Consider the following 25378-nt stretch of genomic DNA (forward strand, 5'->3'; position numbering starts at 1 on the left):
ATTCGATTCTTTGAAGGAATATTATATATTATCTTTTTTTTTTCAACTATTTCCCAATTCCATTGACAGTTAGCCATGGTAGCTAGAAGATTAGTTTATTCGGATTAGGCAAACATTGGAATTCCCTTTTAGTAACTGCAACTTCAACTTTATGTTTATGAATTATATTTGTAAAACGTGACGGAAAGAAATTTTTGAAAATTTATTTAAATTATAATTTTTTAAATGCTAACTGATATTAGATTTTTTGAAACTAAGAATTTTTTCCATGAATTTACGGTATGAATCTTTATTTTTTATGGAGAAAGTTATTTTACAGAATGCTATAAAAATGATAATGACAGACTTTTACTTAATAATGACAAATCACTTATAATGCCATACTTTTCTTTTCAAAAAAAGATAATGAAGACAGTTATATAAAATTATCTATTTAAATGCCCGATTTATTGCATCAGGTATTGCTAGCTAAGCCATCTGAAACTATCATGTTATGGTGTAGTATTATTTCAACTGCTTTTCAATCAGCCAGACAATGCAAGCTATGTGATTAGGTTCTGGAAACCTAAATTTGATAAAATTCTTCTCCGGGGTAAGAAGAATATGGGGCATCCTGTTCTCGATAGGTCAGATTGGGGGTCCAAATTCATAGAACACTTTTGTTATGTCTTATTGTTTTCTGATATTTTTCGAAATTTAAGTGCAGTTCTCACTATGTCCCAATATATTTTAATGCATGTAAGTCACATATCTCAGGATTTAAAGAACTGCAACAAATGATGGATTGGAATATCGGCTTTCATATTCATTTTCTGTTGACCCTGTAACATATTAAGAGGTGCCTCATTAATAAGTATCATCAATCATCTCTAATATCATTTATTGAAGAATCATTGGTACTTGTGGATGTTTATGGGTGGGAACCAAGCAAACAGAAATGTTTTCCACGATATCTGCATTATGTGTAATAGAGCTTAGCATAATTTAAAAATCAAGGGCTGTAAATATCCACTAGTAGCAAATTATTTTACTCTATTAAACAGTGGTATATATTGACATTAGAATCAGCCTCAGACAATGTTTTGGTGAATTTCTCATAAAACTGAACTTTAGTGCTACCCTTATTTATGAAATACTTCATTTTTCAATGATGCTTCATCGCTCTTCATAATACTATTATATTCTAAATATATAAATTTCATTTTGTGCTATTCCACTTAGTACTGATTTTGTCATTGTACTTGTTTTTCAATTCTACAAAGTTTGTTTTCTGTCTGTATAACTCCTGTGGTCAAAGCTCTATAAATTAATATATTCTGTAAATGTAAAAAAGTAGTTCTCTAAATTTTGCTTATTCTGCCACATAATACTTATGGCATTAATTTTATATTTTGTAGTGCAATTTATTTTTAAGTAATTCTACAATTTGTAATTGATTAGTATTTGGTGCCTTGTACTGACACAAGCATGGATCAAAAGGTTTTAGCTTTTATTTTTGAAAAATCATTTCTTCTATATGCTTTATGAGGATAAATTTTAAAAATATTTTGAAACTGATGCAGCTGAATTAAAATGTTGACTCAACTAAATTAGAGTTAATAAAATTTAAATATTTATTGTTTCAAAGCAAATGAAACTTATCAAGGTTGTATTTATTTTAATGATTTTCAGTTCTTTATTTTTATTGGCTCTCAGCATTTTTAATGGTATACATTTTCGAATTAGTAACATTAATCTAAAATTGCTACTTAAATTTCATATACTGTTCTTATTTTTCAAAATATGTTGTTGATGTTCTTATTGTTGATCACATAATTTTTTTATTGGAGATCTGTTTTTGGGAAATATTATGTTTATGTGAATTATTTAAAAGTAGAAAATACATATTAAATATTCTTCTTATAATGTCTCTATAAAATAAACAGTAATGCTAAAAATATAAAAAAGTTGCATGTTGAAAAAGTGCATATACAACAAGAGGCATCCCAATAAGGTTGGTAGCAGAAGTAGATTAAGAAAAGAAAATAAAACTAGTCAATAACACCATTAGGTTGCTTTATATATGAAAGCATTTTACAGGTACCCAAACTGCAATGTAGCATTTTAATATATAGTAAAAATTTGGATGTGTTATATACAAATACTAATAGTTTAGTTTATTATTAATTTTTATAGTTGTGTTGTAAAAACAACAAAAATTAGCTAGTTAAAATTTTGAAAATATTTGTATATTATATATAATTTAATATTAAAAACTCTGATGAAAGAAATGTTAAGTCTGGCTGTAGTTCCTTTTGTGAAATCAATGTTTCCTACTTAATTTTTTTTTTTTTTTTTTTTTTTTTTAGCAAATAGGAATCTTTTTCAGAGAAGAATAAATCTTAGTATGTATGTTGCTTATATCTATCTAGATCATTTTTAGTTTGTAAATTTTTAAACATTTATTGGAAGTTCTAGTCAGAACTTCTTCGCACCTGAGCATTATTATTTATTATATATCTATTTATATTCGTATATTATTTTTTTTTGGTAATTTAGAACTATTTGAATTTAAAATTAGTGGAAAAGGAGAATTAATAACTTAACAGGTACTTGTTTATTAACTGCATGTCATTAGTGAATTTTAATCAGAATTGCTTGTCATTGACGAACATAAATTTATAGACTTAAATTTTTATGATATATTAATAGACATAAATTTAGGATATATTTGATGATTAATTGCTGGTTGCAATAAGCATTACAATTTTGACAATCGCTGCCACATGGTTAATAATAAATAACACTGAATATGACAAAAGATTGTTACTTTAAAAAAAATATATGATTAAAATTGAAAGCTAGTTTATATATTTCACCCCTTTTCCCTGGTTTGAAAAAATGATTGCTTTTTTAATTCCTTCATAAAAACTTATCATTATGCATAGTTTACTATCTTCATTAAAATCTTTTAAATATAATCTTTTTGTTTATATATAAAGTATCTTCATTTAAATTGATGGATATATAAATTAATATACATAAATTTAGATGAATGTATTTCAATTTTAATGTACAGTTAAATTCTCCTTAGGGGATCTCCAAAATTAAAGAAATATTGATTTGGAACTCAGTAAACTATAAAATTTAGCTGTATACTATAATGGTATGAATCTAAATTTTAATAAGAATTCACAATCACTTTAATGTACTACTATGCTTAATGATAAGTTTTTATCTTAGACAATATTAATAAATTTTAAAGTTCCCTTTAAACAATTGAACAATAGTGCTAATTGCAGCACTTGTATTGTAATAACTTATCTTCAGTTACTGTGCGTGTGTGCTTCTTCATTTTTGTAGTATAAAACATCTAATAATAAAATGTGTTTCTCATTATTTTATACTCCATAATATTTTAGATCAATTTTTTACAATAATATAAATTAAAATTACTATCTCTGTTGCAGTCATCCTGCTTGTTCTTCTTTTTAAGAAGCTATTAACAAAATTTTAATTGTATTTTTTTTTTTAAATGACTGTTTTTCTGCTTACTCTTGCATTCTAATTATTTTACCACACAAGGAAGTTCTTCATTCTCTCAATACTGTGTGATAAATTTTGAAAGAATGATAAAATGGATTTTCTTTCCTTCTCACTGCTCTAAAGAATTTTAACATCTGTTTGTTCCAACACTCTACCTCCCTCCACCCAAGCATCAGTTGCCTGTTAATTTTGTTTACAAGGCTAAAAGACCTCATATCATCTAATATAAGAACCAACCCTTTAGCCAACTCTATATATGCTTTATCTAAAACTAAAAAGAAAAAAAAAATTAGATGCTTGGAGTAGAAGATGTACTATCAAAGGCCTTTAATATTATTTATTTTTTCTGGATCCAAGTGGATATGATTAAATTTGAGATAAATTGAATAAACTTATTAATGAGAATAAAATCTGAAGGAAGACTTCATTATATTTCCTTTTCAATAGCAGCAGTTCAGGAAAATTTATCTGTATTTGTTTGTGATGTTCATACAATTTAAGTAATGTTCTGAAGAGTTCATTTTAACTTCAGATCAAAATGTTTGCAAATAATATATTCCTGCAAATTTAAGAAATTTTAATTATATTTAAAATGCTCACTTTTAAAATGTACTAAGGATTCCTAAATTAATTTTTTTCTAAGTCTTAAATTTTGTAACATCTTGTATACCCTGTTTTAGCAAAACGTATAAATTTTTTTAATAAATTAAAAAATTTTCACATTTAATATAACTATTTCAAGTAATTTTGGATTCTTTTTTACAGGTTTATATATAACGAAAAAAATGGAAGATTATGATGATATATTATCTGATAAATCTTACAATGAAGAAGCTTATTATAGTGATCAGATAAATAGTGATATTGAAGCTGAGCTATATGGTTTGGTACATCATGATACTCAAGATAATTCTATTTCTCTTCAAGATGAATCTGATTCTGTAGAAATCAAATCTGTTTCTCTGGAAGACAAATCTGCTTGTATAAAAAATAATTCTAATTTATTTCAAAACAGCATGGGTCCAACTGATGATAATTCTGCACTAGTACTTCCAGCTACTTCAATTACAGCTGAAGATACTATAAATTCAGCTAAGAAACTGAAAAATACTGTCAAAAAGAGCTCTCAGAATTACAGTTCTCCTATTAAAAATAATACAGATTTCTTTTGTTCAGATACAATTATAAATAATAATTTATACATGAGTTTTGAAAGTCCAGTTAGGAAAAAGAGCATTCAGAACAATCTAGTACAAAGTAAAAATTCAAAAAGTAATGCAGCTGAGAGGCCTGCCAAACGAAAATCTGATGTAGTATCTGAAATTTTAGGAAATATTCAATTAAAAAAGAACAGAAACTCTAAATCAATACAATCCAAAGATAGTGCAAGTAAACGAAATGAAAATAGTCGTAATAATAATTCTATAATATCTGAAACAGATTCGTTTGTTGAAGTTGTTGATAGTTCCAGTGATAGTGATAGTGACAGCAGCATTGTTTTTCTTGAACCTGATCAGTCAAACCTTCAAACAAATATAGCAAAAGAAACAGTTGTCTTAAGCTCAGATTCTGAAAATTCTGATTCATCTATAGAGAGAAGTCTATCTCAAGCTTGTCGAAAAAAACAGACTACAGCATCAAATACAGATCTTAATCCAACAATTAAAGGTATTTATATTCAAAGGAATTTTGTTTCTGTAATGTTGCAATTTTATTTCCATTCACAGGGCAACAATGACCAAGCACAAATCTTTATGCAAATTGTAGTTATTAAAAAATTATAATTCCTTTATTTTAAAAAGGAGTACTTGTGTATTTACTGAATGTTGTTGGTGAACATTAGTTACAAAAAAGACTCTTTGGCCTTTTTTCTTTTTTTATGATTAATCACTGGCATGCAGTTAATACACAAGTATTTAAGTGTGCTGCTATGTTCATTTCAAATATGCATACATTATGTTCAGATCCAAATGGAACCAATGTTTCTTATTTTAATTGCTAATAATGCTTTGATTTTTAATTTTTGAACAAATTTAATGGAACAATTTCTTTTTTATATTTAAGAAAATATTGAACACAAAACACAATATTTGTTCTGCGTATTTATCCATATTTAATTCAAGAAGGCACAAAAGAAATAAATGTAAAAATATCAATAAGTTCCATTTTCTACAAGTTAAAACTGTAGTAGATAAATTGTGTTACATTTATCAGATATCTTCAATATTAAAAAATAATAGTAGCAGTTGAAATGTAATATAAATTATATTTTCTATGTTCATGCCATATTTCTAGGCCATTCTATTTCTGTGTTCATGCCATAAGTTTCTGCTTATAACTGTATTTCCAATATAATAAAATGTTCTTCATTAAGCAACCATAGAATCATATTTTGTGCATATTTGAATCAAGTGTGACTTATATATATTTATATTACTTCATGCATACATTTTGATATTTATTGTCTATTATATAAAGATAGCAGTAGCCTCTTTAGTTACTTATGACTATTGGGTTCTGTGTTTTGCTGTTAGAATTTCCGTTAATTTAACTACAGCTTCTGGATATGGGAGCACTCCCTTTCTATAATTATGATTTTATATTAATGTCATACTTAAAGCTTCAACAAAAATCATATTTTGTTTGTTTTTTAGGCATAAATTGTCTGAATGAATAGTTTCCTCTTAATGAAACTAACTGTTCATCAACAATCATATATGTGCTGGGATTAAAAAGTTTTAGCAATATATTCACCATATATTTCACAAGCCTCCAATGACTGCAAATTTATCTTTTACAAGAACATGTTTCTCAATCATCAAATATCAAAGCTCTTGATATATGAAATATCTTATCATGGATCTGAAAACAACTCACTCTTTCTCTGTCTCATAAACTTTCTATGCATTCATTGTAGAATTTGAATACTGTAGCAAGCAAAAGTAAACCTATAAAGGCACTAAATTCAGTATTATTAATTTCTTATCTCCAAACACATGTTTTTCTTTTGTATTTGAATTCACAATGACAATTTTTTAGATGTCTTTTGTAATAAACAACATAAATGGAAACAATTCATCTTGAATTCCCGAAATAGTACATCTAATATAATTTGGGTATAAGGTTCAAAACATCCTTCACGACATGTTTACTGTCTTTGGACAAATAGATGCTATCCATGAATTCAATTTCTTTTGAATTATCACCATCATTCAAAGATAGTTCAGAAGCTTTAGAAATTTGATTTTCTAATTTTGAAATAATTGTTTCATCATCTGAAGCAACCAATAATATACCATGAATTTCTTCTTCTAATATAAATCTATCCATTATTAAACTAATAAAATAATCATTGTTATAAGCTGGAATTGATACAAGAATTACTAATTATACAGAATTCTTTGGCCAATGTCAAAACTAAAATGCTTTCAAAAGGAAATCCTAATAAAAAAAATGAGAGAGAGACTTTTAAACAGTTATTGGTTTTGAATTCATGCGTTTCCTGATAGTTTAAGAAAAAGGTTTGAAGGAATTGTGACTGATTCTAATCAGTTATATCTAGAATTTCATTCACCATTACATTTCCAACAATGTTATGTCACCATAAGATATAAATATACATATAATGATAATTTTTAAATCTTAATTAATTTTTATTTGAAATTAGGCCATATAAATTCATTCTAAAATGTGCTCTTATTTCCTGATCCAATTCTCACTTTTTACTTAATTAATATTATATGTACTCTAGAAAACTAATGACTTGCATTTCTCTACAATTAGAGAGAAGGGATTAAAATATCTAATATAAAATTATTTTAAAGATACCTAAGATTCCTTTTCCTAAGTTGACACAAGGCAAAGAAATCCTTATCAAAATCTTATATTAAAATCACTGAAGGGTAAAATTTCTGTTTCTTTTACCTCCTGGGATGAAATAAATTGAAATTTTTAAAAAATGAAGTTTTTTCTTTTTGGCCTTGCAACTGCTAAAAATGTTTACATACATATAGCTATATTTATAAATACATGTATCCTCCTTATTACAAAAGAAAAAATTTTGCTTTTTTGTTTTAAATCCATACACTTGAGCATGAGGGTTCAAATGGACCTGAATACAGTGTATGTAAACTTCTGTCTGACAGATAGGTTAAGTTACAATCAAAACAAAAACAAATATATTTTACAAAATAGTAAACTAAGCACATTCAAATAGCCATTTTTTAATTTCACTACAAAATTAAATGGTTTTGGGGTCAAAGTAAATCTTAATATAGCAGTAGGATTTAAAAGGATAACAAAATCATGAACATTAGTAAAAAAATAACTATAATAATTTTCATATTAATTTTTCGCTGTTATTCTGAATTTACAATAAAATAATAAAATATTTATTTTGGTTTATTGCCATAATGTAATATTTATAATATATTATAGCCATTTTATTGCTATTCAACATTACCAGAATTCTTTAAGCATAATGTTCTATTAATCTTATACTTTTCACTGTGGTGTAAGATAATCTGTAACTAGTTAATGACTGGCTTTTCAATGGGGAAAATAGCATTTTCATGCCAACATTTTTTGCATGATAATAACTATTAAAAAATAGAAAAAAACCAATGCTTATATGTATTTCAGTTTATCTGCTCAGTATTAAAAGGATGCGACATACATTTGATGTTTTTTTTTTAACTCAAAAAAAAAATTAATTCCCTGAAGAAACCCAGTGTAGAAAATATTTAATTGTATTCTACATTCACCATTGTTCTTGCAGACGATACATTTTAAAAATGTTGTTAATTATTAATCAGTATTAGGATCTGATATATTTTCTTCAAATTTAGTAGTTCACAAACTTTGATAACTAAAGAAAATTAAATTTTTTCTGTGGCTAAAAAGTATATATTCCAAGTTTGATATAGATACTAAAATTTAGCTTGGAAATAAGATTCTGAAGAATTTCCTTGGGTTGTACTCTAAAAACTTAAAAATATCAGCTCCCCCCCCCTTCTCAAATGTGACTTTAATATTTTATTTGGTAATACAGAAGCAAAAAAGATGTTCTTCTAATTCTTTTTTATTTAAATCAAAATATGTCTTTTTTATATGTATAGAATATCATTTTTGGCTTAATGCTGAAAAATGAATAAAATGTCATCAAGTTGCAGAAAGTGTCATGTAAATGTTTTCTAGCTTTACTAAATAATAATATGACTGAAATGTACAGCTTAAGTTGCCACTGAAAGAAACTTTCTTAGTATTTATAATAATATTATTAGAAATTGTTTTTATACTTTTTTAAATTATTAAAAATTATTCTTTTAATATTTGAAAGGTGTACCAAACAATAAAAAATCTTAAATAGGGCTTTCAATCTAGTAGCAAGGAAAATGTGAAGTATTTCAAAGTATAATGTCTTCTCAAAATGTTAGACACTCAAAAAATTACTATTTATTTAATATATATTTCATTTATTAAAATTGATTATCATCCTGAAAACTTTTTCAAATTTTGTCTTAACTTTACTTTAAATAATATTATTGCAGAGTGCAGAGCATTGTTTTTCAATACTATCTAAATGGAAAACTGACTGAAATATTGTTTATCCTATTAAACAAAAATAATAGTAAATTTTTTGGTTAAAAAAAATTCCTTTTGAAAACTTTTTAATGTTTATTTTATGAATAATTTATTCAATAGCAGCTCACAATACGAAAATTCCATTGGTTTCTTTAACCATTTTTATCTTGCTAGCTATATAATACTCATATAAATAAGTATACCCTAACTTTATTCTACAAATTCTAAAAACTACAATGGAGTAAAAGTGACATAATTCTACATCTACAATATTTATTAAAATGATTCTAATTCTAATTTAATACTAAAAATTCTCTTAATTCTAGATTCAACTTATGATTTAATTCTGAAAAGATTAAATGACTTTAATACATACCCTCTACCAGCTATGGAATTTCCATAGTTGCTGCGGAAATTAAATGAAAACTATGGAGTCACATATATGTACTGAAAAACTATAGAAAACTACAAAAAATGTTAAAAGTATCCTCTTCCCAAATCCTTACTCACAGCAGTGCTGATGGTTAATGAAAATAAATTTTGGCATAATTAAAAAAACAAAAAAAAGTGGAATCTTTTTTTCTGTATGAATGTAAAAACACTGGAGTTGCTCCTCATTTCAAAATTCATATGGAAGTTTGCTATGATGTTGAATTGAGTAATGATGACTTTAAAAAAGTAAGAATGCCTGCTATTTAATAAATAAAAAAATTGTAAATACACAATTTATAAATTGTAATTATACACAAACAGTGTTAATTTGTTTGATTAACAAAATTGTATTGTGTGTGTTTTTGTAAGTAAAGTAATTTCACTTATAAATTTAGAATCTGTTAAATAATTTTGGTTAAAGTTTTGATTAAAATTCTTAAGAAATATCTGTTATTCAATAATTTGTGTATATTCGTTATATGTAATATATCTGTAAGAAGTGCTATAGAATATCAATGTTGGAGGATATGCATTTTTAATTTATCTAGCTATTCATATACTAAATTTTAAAGTGTTAGCTAAGCAAAATGTAATATTTGGATTTCTGGAACTTTGATAAAAAGAACAGGTCTTTATGTAAGGCTGCCTTTGGAATTGGAATGTTCCAGGTTCAAAACTCTGTTCTACCAAAAATCCGCCATATATATGATACTGGTCTTTTATAAATTTGATATTAAAAAGCAGATATTTTTCTACTAGTATGGCTTGGAACTTTGAAGAGAGATTTAGGGCTCAGAATTTTTCCTCCTGGTCTGACCACGATTTAGTTACATCCTATAATAATCCACATGTTGCTTAACATTAAAACATCTGAACTGAATTAGCTCATAAACAAGCTAAACTTAACAATTTATTTTTTAATTTTTAAAAATTTAAGCTTTGTTTTGTGAAATGATATAGTGGAATATTAATTATTAATTAAATTATTGATAAACTTAAAACATCTTTTCTACTTTTTATATAAAATATCAAACTTTTACTCCATTATTATTATTATTTCAGTTGTATCAAATTGAGGCTACAACTAATCCTATTTATATTACTTTAATATAGTTCTTTTTTTTAATTACTGGAATTATTATTTACGTGCAGTTGTATGAAATAAGTTTCAGGTTGAAACTATTGAGTATAGTAGAGCTTCTCAAAAATTTTATCATTAATTATCAATTAGTAAAAATCTTATTTTGTGATTTATTACAAACTTTCCTCATATGATATTTCCGAAATTTATGCTTCCATTTTAGATCCATGGCATATAAATTCTGAGGATAAATTTCGCACTAGGAAACAGTCAAATCGATATCATGAAAATGCTGTTATAACTTGTTCTAAGTGCCAGTTAAAAGGACATAGTGCAAAATTTTGCTCTATTCCAAAAGTAAGTTTTATTATTCATCCCAAGAACTTGCTTTTTTTTAAACAATTATTCTTTTTTTTTCCTTTGTGACAATATTATTGAATAGATCTGTGATCTGATATTGATTTTAAATGTAACTTTGTGTGTATTAGAGCATACTTATCTACAAACATCCTGAAACATTCTACTATTAATGATTTATTGGTAAGTATTGATACAAATTTGTAATATTACTTACCTATGCAATAAATCTTCTGGTAATGGAGATAGTTTTATGAATATAGTAAAGGATGCCAAATCATTGACACCTGATTTCATCGAGGAATTTGGTGACAAAAATGAAGAATGAAAAATATTTGAATACCTCAATTAAGACTCGTTCTGACAATTCTTCAAGAGCATTCAATATCCTGTCACAGGAGCTATAAAAATGCAGAGTTAATTCAGGTGTTATAGTATGATTGTATATAAATATTGATGCCTTCCTGAGAAGATATTATCTGGGTTGGGTATTTGAAATTTGTTGATGATGAATAGTAAAGTCAGGGCATTAAAAATGATAGATATTACTTTTATTGTGATTATTATTTTTTTCTCTCTCTAAATCATTATCATATTTTTAAATGTAGAAGAGAAGTTCTGCAGCCAAAATTACTGCATTGACTAATTAATTAATCTTAAAATTTAGTTTTAAAAATTTTGAGTGCTTTGTGCTTATATTGGGACTGATTTCTCATTTTGTTATATTACTAAATGTAATTTGATATTAAATTTGATTACAGTTTTAACATGTTTACTGCCATTTCCCACTCCCCATATGCATTTCATTCATCTAATTAGATTATCCCTTCTTTACCATTTCTTAAATATTGTAGAAAATACCTAATTTTAATTAGATAGCTGATTCAGTACAATTAGGTATTAAGTATGAACCTCTGGTGTGTCATGTGGTAGTCACTAATAAATCTTAAAAGGCTTCCGCATATTTATTTTCTTCCTTACTCCTCTACTCATTGCTACTTCCTACAATATGATTTAGAGAAAATTGAATGTGGCCTGTCAGGTGCAGGTAAAAATTGTCTTATCATTTCCAACCAACTCAGAGTTAAAGATTTGGTATTAATTTGAAAAAGAGGTCATTCACTGCATGACCCATGCTAAATTTTTGGCAGGTTCTTCACTGGCCGAAATGTCACAGTGAAGCAGCATCAGACAAAATCAGTATTTGAGGGGGTGGCCATGAAATGGCATATTTTTTTTTAAAAAATTAAATTTAAAATAAGCATCAGTATGTGTTTTAATGTAAATTGAATGAACAGTGTGAAAAGTTAATGAGGAAAATCCTGTCCATTGCTATTTTATTCATCAGTGTAGATTTTCAGATAGTTTCAAAAAAGGATATTGACAGCAGAAATGGTATTTGAAGGATTAAGAAAAAGAAATTTTTTAAATCTTTTTTTTTTCCCTGAAATTATATAATAATCGATATATGCTTTAATTTAAGTTGAATATGCAATGTCAGAAGTTGATAACAAAATCCTATTCATTAATATTTTATTCATCACTGTAGACTTTCTATTATCTGCACAAAAAAAAAAAAGTTTTTTGACAACAGAAACAAGAATTTGATGATGTGACAAGAGAAATTTTATCTTTCATTCCCAAATTATATTATTGTTTATAAATTATATATATCCAAATTCATCAATAAAATTGTTTGATTTCATTATACATTAATTTTCCTGAAATGTTTTTTCCCAATATTGAGAAATTATGAATTGCTCATGCCATTCAATGTCTTGTTATTAAAAAAAAAAAAAAAAAACCTGTTGTTGGGAATTAAATGATTTATTAGTAATATTGATTGTGTGTAATTTAAATTTAAGATCTTATGTAGCTTTATGTAGTATTTTAAAACATCAAATTGTGTTAGGCTTGAAAGCTTTTATTTTAATTATCTTACTCCAGTTCTGTTTATTATGTACATGAACATTCCTAATGGTGTCTATTTCTATAATATCATCGCATCAATAAAAACATAATTTTCTTTTAATTGCAAGTTATCTTTGTGTGTTGGAATTTTCTTTTGCTTATTCTGAATGTAAACTGCATAGATTATCAACATAATCTTTTTTTTTTTAATTTTAAAATTGGTAGCAAATCATACCATTAAATATCTGATGAAATAATTAAAGCTGTTTGAATTTCCTTGCATTAATAATAATATAATTAAAAATAATGCTAAAAAATTATTTAAAATTTTAAATTGGAGTAAAATTATATTTATGCAAGATATTTTTTAAAATTATTGTAAAAAATGCCAGAAAGAAACGAAAAAAAAAAAAAAAACTGGACTATCACACCTTTGCTTTTATGATTAATAGAGATAAAGTATTAATTGGCATGAATGATTTTTAAATATAATTATTTACAAATAATATGAATGCAGATTTTCAATAACTGTATGAAAAATTTTGATACAAGTTCTGGAATTTTTAATAGTTATATATGTCATCATGTAATTGGATTTCTAACTGGAAATTGGATGTTATGCATTTAAGAATATTAACATTCTTTCCAAAATTATTGAGAAAATAAGAAATAAAAGAATCTAATCGTTATTTTATCTGTCCTTGTATGTATATATATATATTTGTGAATAAATGATTTTCCTTCTTTTTTATTTTTCGAGTATAAATTTGCTCAAAAAAGTATTTCTCTATTTTCATATATAAAAAGGTTATACAATAAAAATCCTTATTGTATAATTAATCTTTTCGAGTATAATTTGGGAATTTTATTTCATTTGTTTAATAGTGAAAAGATAAAATAATATGTGTGAAAAACATGGAAAAAAATTCATATATATAAAAATTACTTTTTAAAAAAGTTTTTCTCTTTTTCTTTTTTTTAATTTGACATTTTTTTTATACTCATGCATTTCTATCTAAATTTTTATAGTATTTAATTTTCTTTTTTGACATATAAACTTCAAGTACCAGTTTTTTTTCATCTTTTCTTTTTGTTTATTAATATTTGCTTCTATAAATATAATGCATCATTTAATTATTTAATTTATGTACTTGTAGTTATGAATATTTTCTAAAAGATTTTTTTATAAAATATTCTGCACCTTTTTATTTACAGGCTGTGAAATGTTTCTTTTGTGGTGATAATCACGCAGGATCAGATTGTAAAAATAAGATTTGCACTAAGTGTTTCCGACTAGGCCATGACCGTAGACTCTGTTATATTCATTATATTGACACCTGTGAATTGTGTCGCATGAGAGGTCACTCAGAAAGGGTAATTGATGTTTATATATATTTTTAGTGTGTATTATTCATCCTAAATAAACAGTTTATATAAGAAATATTGTTTATTGGAATAAGAAATATCTGATTTATGAAAACATATTTGAAAATTGTTGTATCTCAAAACAAACAAAAAAAGAGAATTTTTATTTTATACTTGCCGCTTTTGGCAACCAGCCGGTTTGCCAATCTTAATGTTCATTAAAATTTTGATAATTAAATATTTTATTCAATTCCTATTTTAATAGCTATTTCATCAAAATGTTTTAAAACTTCAAATTTTGATAGCCATATAATTCACTCATAATATTATAAAGACCTTCAGTCATAATGTAATATGCATCTCTCTAATTTTCTATTAGATCCCATAGAATTTATGCTTTAAATTAAAGTGGGAAGGATTAATCTGCAATTAATGCAATAATATTTTTTACTGAAACAAAGCATTTTTTTTATAATATGATTACTGAAAACAAAGTTGCTGAGCGTTTAAACCTTATGGGCACTAAAGAATGTCTTTCTTAATTTATGTAATGTCTCAAGAATTTGTCAACAAAATTTTCTAAGATTCATCATGAGCAGATCAGTGAATTAACAATGTTTAATTTTAAATGCATCAAACACTAAGAAAATAAAACGAATCGTTTAAAATAATCGGTTGAAAACATTTTAAAAAAACTACTTAAAAAACGATGTACTTAAAACTATAAGCATATACAAAAAATATATAACTAACATAAATACAATTTAATTACAAAAGCATACAACTAACCTAAAAATAATTTAAATCAAATCCGCATCCGTTGATAATATTTATCAACAATCAGAACACAATGCGCATGTATGAATTTTCAACGCCAGTTAAGGTAACGCAAATACGTGAATTTTTCTACGCCAGTTGGGGTAACGCTATGCAGATTAAAAATTTTTAATTTCCTTTATTCTGTTTTATTTTAATTCGAAAGTACTTCAGAATGAATCTGAAAGATCGATTAATTACCAATGTTTAATTTTAAATGCATCAAACATTAAGAAGATAAACAGAATTGTTTGAAATAATTGGCAGAAAGCTGTTAAACCTAGCCTCATTAGCGTGTGAAAAAAATCCGAAGCCTTACTCATTTGGCGGTGGGGAAACGAAAAGATTTTTGGCGAGAAAGTTAGTTTTTAATTAATAATTAAAATTCTAATTAAAAATTCAAAAAAAAAGGACCCTAGGTGCACATTCCCGACATCCAAGGTATACATGTACCAAATTTGGTAGCTGTTGGTCAAACGGCTTGGCCTGTAGAGCGCCAACACACACATACATTGAACTTTATATAAGTATAGATTATCTATTTCTTTGCTTCAATCTTGGAATGTTCTATTTATATTTCTGTATTTGAGAAAATAATGGCCTGTATATAACATTAATTCATTGGCCATTATACACAAAAAAATATGCCATTCTTATAAGCAATATTTCATGATATTTTATTCATAATTTCTTCATTTTTACTTTCTACAAAGCATGCAAAAAAAGAGTGTTGTAATTATTAAAATAAATTCTAATTTCAGATTCTGAATTATAGCTTTACAAATGTCCTTGTATCCAAAAAATACAATTTTGGAATTATTTATCTGTGAATGCTGTGATTCAGAAATGCTTTCATCTTGATGAATGAAATTTGGTATATAGATAACACCAAATAGATAAATTTAGATATAGTATAGATAAATTTTGTATATAGATAATATAGATAAATTTTGTTCACATTTAATCTGTTGACTGTGATTGTAGTTCTGTGTTAAATAATTTTTTCAGTTGGTTGAGAAAAAAGATGCCCAAAATAAATATTCAATTTTCTGGTAATTGATGAAAGCACATACCAGCAATTAATTGCAAATGATTGATATTTCATTTGTGTTGGTGTTCGTAGATTCATAATCTATACAGGTACCATTTTCTTTACTATATATGAAGCACATAACTGTCCTGTGCAGGACTTTGAAAATAAAAATCTGAGCAATTGTATTATTTCTTACAGTTTTAGGCAGGGAGGGAGATAGTTCCTTTATTAGGGAATATCAAAAAAATCACTCTTGCTGGTTTATTTTAATTTGTGCATCCCCCCCCCTATTTTTCTTGTTTCTTATATATATACATATGCAAACATTTTTCATTTTTTCTTTATTTTTTTCTTACAGAATTGTCCTGATCTGTGGAGAAGATACCATTTGACGGTAAGTCATTAATCTTTTCATTTACAAATTGTGCTAAAGTTTCAAACATTTTTTTTAAGAGTGATCAAGTAAATATTTGTTGCTAATAATAGTATTCTTATATATATAGTATTCTTATAGGAATTTATGGATCTTATAGGAATATCTCCTATTACATTCTACTGAGCACAAAATATACCATGTATCTATTTATATGAGTGAAGGACATTTCTTCGGGTTGAAATTATGATGTGTGACATTGCCATACTTTTAGAATCTATGAATTAATGTTTTTCATTAGAACAACATTTAGAACTAGCCACCTTTGGTTATCAGCTTGTTTGGGAAAATTATTCACATTTTAGGGTGTTAAATATTGATGTGGAATGCATATTATTTTTAAAGAATTTCTTTTTGTTTAATAAAGCTAAAAAGTGTGAATTTAATTTAAAAAATCAAAAGCAATTATGTGTGCATTTTTTTTTTTAATGTATATACTATGAAATAAAAGAGGAAGGAAAATTCCTACTTCGGAATTTAATCTTGGTTTTAACACTAACAAAAGAATTGATTTAATGGCTGAATTTGAATTTCCTAATATTAAAAATTAACTATTTCTAACTGTTTATTACATTTAAACAATTCATTTAAAATAAAGAAAACATTTTACAGAAATGCAATTAGTTTCATTAAAAAGATAATTTTTGATGTTTTAAGAATGCAGAAGCCATTTTTGCGAGATTATAATTTTGTAACATATGGCCATCAATTTCCATAGATAAGTCATAGTGATTACCCATCTGGCATCTTGATTAAGCCTATTTTTTTGCTAGATTAAACTTTGATGCCTATTTCTTGATTTCATTTATATCTTCTTTCCTCTGAGTTATTTTTGGTGAGGCCTCTCCCAAGCATTTCTAATAACATTTTATAACTTCATTTATTAATGAAGCATTCAGTTAAGTGTAGCTGTAAAAATGTTCAATGAAGCAGTCAGAAACATTTGTGTAGTAATTTTTTTACACTTTACTGTTGCCATTCAACAATATGTTATAAAGGCAATTTCTGAGCCACATTATTAGCATTTTATATACATAGATTTTTGCATCAAATCCTTCATAAGAGGGGATTATATTATTTATAGAACTGAATAATACTTTCCTCTGGAAGGTTTAAGCTGCATTTTAAAAATGAATTATGTTCTTTTCTAAACAAAATTGGCAAACAATTCTTGTATATTTTTTCCCCTTGTTGTTTTTGGTCTTGTTTATTATATGTCATTTATTTAAACATTTAAAACTTGTTAGTTAAAGTAATGCATTTTACCCTTAAAAAATTACATTCACAGAGTTTATGTTAGAATTATTTTAAAACTTCATGAGTTCATTATAGAATTCCTAATATCTACTGAATATTATAATGAATATTTCAGGTGCTTTTATATGAGTATTGTGAAATAAAATCATCATCATATTTGGCAAGACAGCCCATGGTGGGCCAGTGCCTTCCTCTGAATTCTGTTCCACCACATTCTATTTTTGACACATGTGCACCAATTTCTATCCTGGATAGCCAGGAAGTCTGTCTCCAATGACTCCATCCATCTCATTTTGGCTCTATCCCTTCTCATACTTGCTAGAGGTTTATGCAAAAGAAATTTTTTTAATATGAAATCATCATTCATTTTAAATATATCATCCAAAAAATAGAAAAATAAAATACATCAATATAATTCAGCTTTCATCATAACATCAAAATTAATACTAGGTACTTAGTAATTAATGTTGAAGCATTGGCGATTCGTTGACAAGAATACAATTTTCTTCCTGTAAACTTTGTATAAATATCCAAAAAGGATGCTTGTTTTCTCATAAGTTAGAAGTGTGCTCATAGGGCTGCAATGCAAATTTGGTTTTAATGCTACATTCGGCGAGTTTTGGCATTTTCACCATTAATAAGTACCTAATTGTACAATAACAACTTCTAAATGGAATTTCATTGTTACTTATTATTTAAATTTTTGAAACAAAATGTTCATATAACTAGAATATTAGTTGTTATATATATTGTGCAATGCTGAATATTTTATAAATTTAGATTTGTACATTACTGCAAAAGAATTTTTTATTTATTTATTTTCAGACATCAAAAGGAAGTATTGTTAAAGGGAATCCAAATCCTCATATTCCACTTTACTGTTATAGTTGTGGTTCAAAAGGACATTATGGTGCTGTAAGTATAAAAAATTTAAAGTATTTCTTAAATTTATTTATTCTTTTGTAATATTTTAGGCATTATTTTTAATGTGAAAGTACTTAAACAGTTAATCATACTTAACCGTGCATTAAAACTTCATGATTAAAGCATCTGTAAGATTTCAAATATTCAAGTATATGTCAAGAATTATAATTTTTACTCTCTATTAACTCATTTCTCCAAGTGAAAATTATGAATTCAAAATAGTTAACTGTTTGACAATTTAAACTTGTAACATTTAAGTTTTTATAAAATATATAAAAGACTTCTTCTCAATAGTAGTTTCAATTTATATACTTTTTAACTGTGCATATGTAAATTATGCACTTTTTCTTGTTTCTCAATTTTATTTCAATAAGAAAGTATATGAATTAATTTAATTTGATATGGAATGGCTATTATTAAATCTTGCACCTTGAAAAGATTAATTTTTGCATGTAAAAGAAAGTGGGTGTGTAAATAGAAAAGGAATTCAAAGTGTCTAATTAAAGGCCACATTAATTTTGATTTTTAATAATCATAAATAAAAAGAAATTAATGTTTCTAGTTTTGAAATTGAAGAAAGTTTTCCGGATACATAATTCTTTGTTAAAATTATTTAAATTGTAATTCTCAGTTTTTCCCATATAATTATTTTAGTTTCTTTTTATGTTTAAAGAAATGTGTGCGTGTGTGTATATATATATATATATATATATATATATATATATATATATATATATATATATATGCTGGATAATCACAAGTTTTACTGTACTGAAAATAAGTTTTTGTTTTATTACTTATAAATAATTTCTGTATGGAAATAGGACAAAAGAATAAAGATTCCTGAAATTTTAAGTATTGGAAATAATTAGACAATCTTAATTAATTGCCATTTTTTCTTTAGATTTAATTTTTATTAAAAATCAAAATCTTTTAAATATGAGGAAGAATATTCTTTATAAAATTAGATTGATAAACACCAGTGCATTCAACTGAGTCCCCCCCCCTTATAAATCAATATGAATTCGGAAAATAGTTAACTATTTTCAATTATTTACCGCTTATTACCTACATTTCGGTGATTTAATTTTTTCACCCTTTTTTTATTTTAAAGGTAACACAAAGAGTCCAAAAGTATTTTTTTTAGTGTATTTAAAAAAATATTTTCATACCTACCAACACAAAGTTTTACTAATAGTTTTCCATCAATTTTTTAATGTGGAATTTAATTTTTGGTGTTTTTAACATAATTCAACTTAACTTAAAATCTTTGCATTAAAGGATTAATCCACTTCAAGACAAACATAAATTTTGCTGATATAAATGAATTTCTTGATAAATGTTTTATCGGTATATAAATTATATATTGTTTTGAAATATTTAATATTTAAAAAATAGTGTATGTTTAAATTCTTTTATTTTAATGAATGATTAAGTGACATTTTCTAGTTGGCTTAAAAACTGTAAACTATGTAAAATCAAGTTCTGAAAATTTCTGTATCCTCCTGAATATCTTGTCTGTGATAACTGAGCTATTTAGTTATTTTTTTAAAGTCATAAGAGACATTGTCTCCCCCCCCCCCCATCCAGTAGTTATCATGTACATAAATTTCATTTCAGTTTTGATTTATTTATTAGGCATGAATACCTTAGATATTGAAATTTGATGGTGAATTTGACCACTATATAATTGAAAGTTTCTACTTTCATAGTCTTAAAAGAAATATTATATAGGCAAATTGCATTATTAATACAGTATTTATTTGAAGAAGAAAAATCTGGAAACGAAGTGTTCCCCCTTCATGCACTTCTTTTATTAAAAAAAAAAAAAAAATTGTAAAGTATAATTGAATAAAAATTCACTCACAATGCTGCATTATCTTTAATACAAGCAATTGTACTAGCCATAACTGTCTTTTTATATAAGCAACCATATCTATTTCATAGAAATATGTAACATCATTAATTTATCTAATAGGAGTGCATGGAAATTCGTACAAACAGATGGTATTTTCCTACATGGCCATCAGTTATCAGCTATAAAAATCCTGTATCTGTCCTACAAAGAGAGAGAGAAAAGGACTTCCATGAAAGAAGTAAATTTGATAGGACACCTTTGTTTCATAGAAGAAAAAGATACGAAACATTTTCTAATGATACACCTACACACAGTAAAAAAAAGAAGAGTAAGTTTTTTTTAAAGTAATTATTAATTTCTCTAACCAACTTTTTTCATATGAATATTTACAGATGATTTTGCCTCCAAATTTTTGACTTTTGCATATAGATTGGTACATATTCTGTGCTAATAAGGTTTCACTCCTCTTATAGTGTCAATTTGCTAGATGTGTAATCACTTTAAAGTTAGTTTTAATTCTAATCTCTTATTTATCATGATATGTAATGCATAAAGTTATGTTAATAATGGAAGATAAAGCTAAGTAATTCCATAATTGATGTAAATGGATCTCCAATATGAAAAAATGGTAATCATTACCGTGTTTCTTTACTGAATTTTCAATCTTCAAATGGGATTTTATATTTTCCTGAGTCATGAATTTATGTTAAAGGTCAAACATTTATTTAAATTAATTTATTGTTAAGTGAGTTTTATAAATTAAAATGGTATAGAATCAATAATTTTCTCTTAAGCGTTCACTAAATCCAAGACAAAAGTGCATCCTGTCAATACTGTTACAATTTTAACAAGGTTGCGGTGTAGATAAAATTAATTAAAAAATTTATTAATTTTTTTTTTAATTTTATAAAATAAATTTTTAGATATTTTATAAATTTTTTTAAAAATTTATAAAATTTAAAGATTTTTTACGACACAATCAACTTTTGATTTTTAATTTGTGATAGTGCAAAAAAGTTACATTTTGGTATAGATAAGACAAATTTAAAAATATTTGAGTACATCTTGATGTACCACAAGGATGTTAAAGTTTCAGAAAAAAAACACGTTTTGCAACTTTTTAAGGATTTTTGCTTGTCTCAAATTAAGAAATAAAAAGCTTTAAATAGGCATTGTTCATAGGAATAAAGATGAAAAAACAGTTTTACTATTGCACTGGCATGGCACTGAGTCCTCGCATGAGCAGTTGTTATTGAGATAAGGCTGAGTCTTGTATGTGTCTGGTGACAAAGACATAGCTGGGTTCAAATCAGTAGCTTTGTTAGATCAGTTGAGTTGGGGTCTCCGCTCCATTTATTGTGCAACTGATTAGCGTAACTGATTTGTTAGTTTGTGCGCTTGTGTGCTTTTCTGTGAGTAAAAATGGCTCAGTCTAAATTAATGAAGACAAGACAAATGATGAACTGTTCTATTTTTCAGAAATTTAGTGATGTGCTTGAAGGTGAATTCCCTACTTACGAATCTATTATGAAGTGCTACTGTTATATTAGGCATAATCTCGAAATTGCTTCAGAGAAGGATCCTTCTTTAAGTGAAATGTGTGACACTTCAATTCCCATAATAGTAAAAATATGGTCTAGAGCTGCTATTCCCCTGGTTTCTAACAAAAGAATTTTACAAATGATAAAAGCTTATCATGCTAAATACAGGAATTTATTAAAGTCTAAAAGCAGAAAATGTTCAGATAGATGTGATTCCACTCTCATAGAATTTAGAGAAGCTAAATATTTAATTGATATTGCTGATTTGTATAAAAGAAAAAAGGTTGTCAGTTATGGAGCAAAATTTCTAAATGTTCAATGCTCTAACACGAAAATGGTTAAAGGTAATATTGATATTGCTGTCACAAGTTCTTTGAGGAAGAAAGAAGCAACAAAGAGAATAATTAAGTTAAATCAAGAATGGATAAAAAATACTTGTGTATCGGAAACGATTACTGGCGATAGTGGCAACGTTTAAGAACAACAGTTAACAAAAAGAGGCAAACCAACCAGATCATTCAAATAGACAAGAAGAGATAAAATTACCAGGTACCTGTGTGGTTTAAGATTAAGTTAAACCTTCATGTACTTATGGTTCCAAACATTTTTGTAAACTTTATCTCGTATTAACGCTATCTCTCTGATGATCTCAAGAACGTTACAGATCTGATTATTCAAAGAAATGGATAGTTTGATGCTTCAGAAAATATTCTTTTGTCCATGCTAAATGGTGAGTGTAAAATGCAAAGAGAACTTGTTTTACGACGTATTTTAAAAGCAAGAACAGAAAGTAAAGACAGAATCAGGAAGTTTAATGTTCTAAAGATAAACTTTGATGCAAATGATTAAATCAACTTGTTCTCATGGCTTGAAAATGACGTAACTGAACCTCCCCTGTTAAAACATGTTTCCAGTGACTCTCTAAAAGACTTTATACGCATCTGAAACTGAAACAAATAGTATAGAGGACTCGGTTATCCCATTTCCCCGACTTCCTTGTCGCCAGTAAGAGTTGTGAAACTGGTGGCCGAATCGGCTCAAAATGTCTGTGCTTCATTCAGAAGAGAAGGATACATAAGAGTAAATATTGACTCACATGTGAATATGCCAAAATTTAATTTTAAAAAATAAATAGTTTAATGTGGCAATGAAATGGAAACAAACATTTTGCAGCTGTAGCATTTGTAATCATTTGTAATTTGCAAAAGTAAGAAACGCAAAATTTATCATAAATAACATTTTTTCTGCTATTATACTTTGTAATTAATGATTTTTGTTAGTTGTAACGCTCATATAAGTATTTAAAATCATCTTTTGTAACATTATATGAACGAAAATTTCATAAAAATATTTTATCGAAGTTTATAATTTTTTTCAATTTTTTTTACAAACTGTAAGCTCTCTGCGATATGTCAAGATATTGCATGCAACCAAATTTTTTAAAATTCTTTTTGAACCTAAAAACTAACTTTTCCCCACTATTACCAAACTAAAATCTTAGAAAAAAAATTTTAAAGGCTCATTTTAAAAATTTCTATTTTTAAAAAAATTTTTTGCAAATTTCAAGCTTATTGCAGCACCCTAAGATAATGCAATATTTTAACCAAATTTTTAAAAATTAATTTTGAACTTAAAAAGTAGCATTTGTGCACTTATTACCAAACTAAAATCTAAAAAGGGGAAGAAAAAAAAAGCTATTTTTGTTCCACCCTAATGTACAGTTAGTTGTAAACAAGCTGAATGAATAAAATGTTTCATATGTCCAGTGGGCAATAATTTTGAAGATGCTTTCTTTTTTGCCCTATATATATAGCAGTGGCTAATTAGGGTTGAGAAAAGGTAGCATGGATGTTAGAGGCAGTTTGAATAATCCTATATATTTTTTAATAGAATTCACTTTTATGTAGTAAAGTAAATGCTTTGTAAAGCTGATATCTGTAATAATTGTTTTTATCCTCAAATTTTGTATATAATTTTATAAATTATTAGTTGCCTTTGGCAGCCAATCTGAAAATTTGAATTAAATATTTTGTGTAACTTAATGCTTCCACGACAAAATAATTTTGAAATTTTTTGCTATATATATATATATAATTCGTCCTATTTTAAAAGCTTTACATCTTTGTGTCATGCGTTTCCTTAATTTTTTGTTTTTATTTTTATACGTTAATTATATCTTAGGAAGGAGCAACAGTGTTTAAAAATGGGCACGTTTATCACCAGCACAAAATTTTTACCTTTACTTGTTTCTGAAGTTAAATATTGCAAATTACAACAAAATTTCAATTTTTTTTAATTAAAAATATGCTTTATCCAAAACTTATTTAAGACAGGAAAATATGCTGAAGGCCAGGATGAAGTACTAGCAGTAACAATGAAAACATTTTCAGTTCTACTTCAACAATGAAATATATTATTTTAAAATATGCTTTAAGTATTTTTTTTTTATTATTTAAAACAAAGAAAAAAAACAAAGTAAAATAGGTAATCTAATTAAAATTTAAAAAAAAAAATTACAATAATATCAAAATTATTTTTATGCTGTTATATTTGCAAAAGTTATTGCAGAAAAATGCACTTACATTTTACTTGTTTTTCAATTAATTAAAATTTTTAAATAGCTCTGTGATGTGCATATTTCTTTCCTCTAAAGTATGCATGTGAAAATATTGGGGGCATTGGATCAGACGTTAACCTTGTAGAGTACCAACGTACACACACATTCATTTTTATTATTTGGGAAATTATGAATTCCTCGTAATAATCCATTTATGAATTTAAGTTTTATTCAACTACAACACAATGCTTATTACTCATTGTCTTTCAACTTCTTGAATGTTATGCAATGGAAATTAGTTACATTGATTCTTTCATTTATAGAAAAGAAGAAGTCTTCCAAGATTTCACCAAATGGCAGCCACCAATCTGCAACTAGACCTAAAACTTCATTTCAAAATGAAGTATATTTTCCTAGAACTCCCAAAACTCCGAGCTCTATGACTCCAAGTTCAAGCGCAGTACGTCCTAACAAAAAGAAATTCAAAAAATTTAAAAGTAAAGAAGACCGCGTTACAAGTCAGCAAATGATGCATCGAATTGGATTACAACAGAGACTTGGTTTGCCATTTCCTTCCACAATCTAAATTATTTTGAAATCCTTTGTAAAAAGAAATATATTTGTTACATTTTTTTTACAAGCAAAAAAATATATTTCTCATTTTGTGTCAATTGTTTCCTTTTCCTTCTTCTTTTCTTTAAAAAA

General features: G+C 26.2%; 1 protein-coding gene across 2 annotated transcripts; it reads left to right on the forward strand.

Moving 5' to 3' along the window:
* The first annotated feature begins 141 nt into the window (after positions 1–141).
* Positions 142–25344, forward strand: LOC129989383 (zinc finger CCHC domain-containing protein 7-like). Of its 2 annotated transcripts, XM_056097893.1 has the most exons (9): positions 155–279; positions 2349–2384; positions 4291–5193; positions 10845–10978; positions 14105–14263; positions 16462–16497; positions 18619–18708; positions 20696–20903; positions 24997–25344. In XM_056097893.1, the coding sequence occupies exons 3-9, from the start codon at positions 4311–4313 to the stop codon at positions 25257–25259; spliced, it is 1773 nt and encodes a 590-aa protein (XP_055953868.1). In that variant the 5' UTR covers positions 155–279; positions 2349–2384; positions 4291–4310; the 3' UTR covers positions 25260–25344. The 2 variants fall into 2 exon arrangements, with proteins under 2 accessions (XP_055953867.1, XP_055953868.1); XM_056097892.1 differs by lacking the exon at positions 2349–2384 and having other exon boundaries at positions 142–279.
* Positions 25345–25378: the final 34 nt, after the last annotated feature.

Source organism: Argiope bruennichi, chromosome 10, assembly GCF_947563725.1.
Source record: "Argiope bruennichi chromosome 10, qqArgBrue1.1, whole genome shotgun sequence".
In the NCBI taxonomy this organism is placed as follows: Eukaryota; Metazoa; Arthropoda; class Arachnida; order Araneae; family Araneidae; genus Argiope; species Argiope bruennichi.

Bases quoted from the DNA above. Each gene is read 5' to 3' on its own strand.
- LOC129989383 (XM_056097892.1), top strand. From the start codon at position 4,311: ATGGAAGATTATGATGATATATTATCTGATAAATCTTACAATGAAGAA. The intron at 14,264-16,461 runs GTAATTGATGTT...TTTTTCTTACAG, and splicing joins TGAGAGGTCACTCAGAAAGG to AATTGTCCTGATCTGTGGAG. The intron at 20,904-24,996 runs GTAAGTTTTTTT...TTTCATTTATAG, and splicing joins ACACAGTAAAAAAAAGAAGA to AAAAGAAGAAGTCTTCCAAG.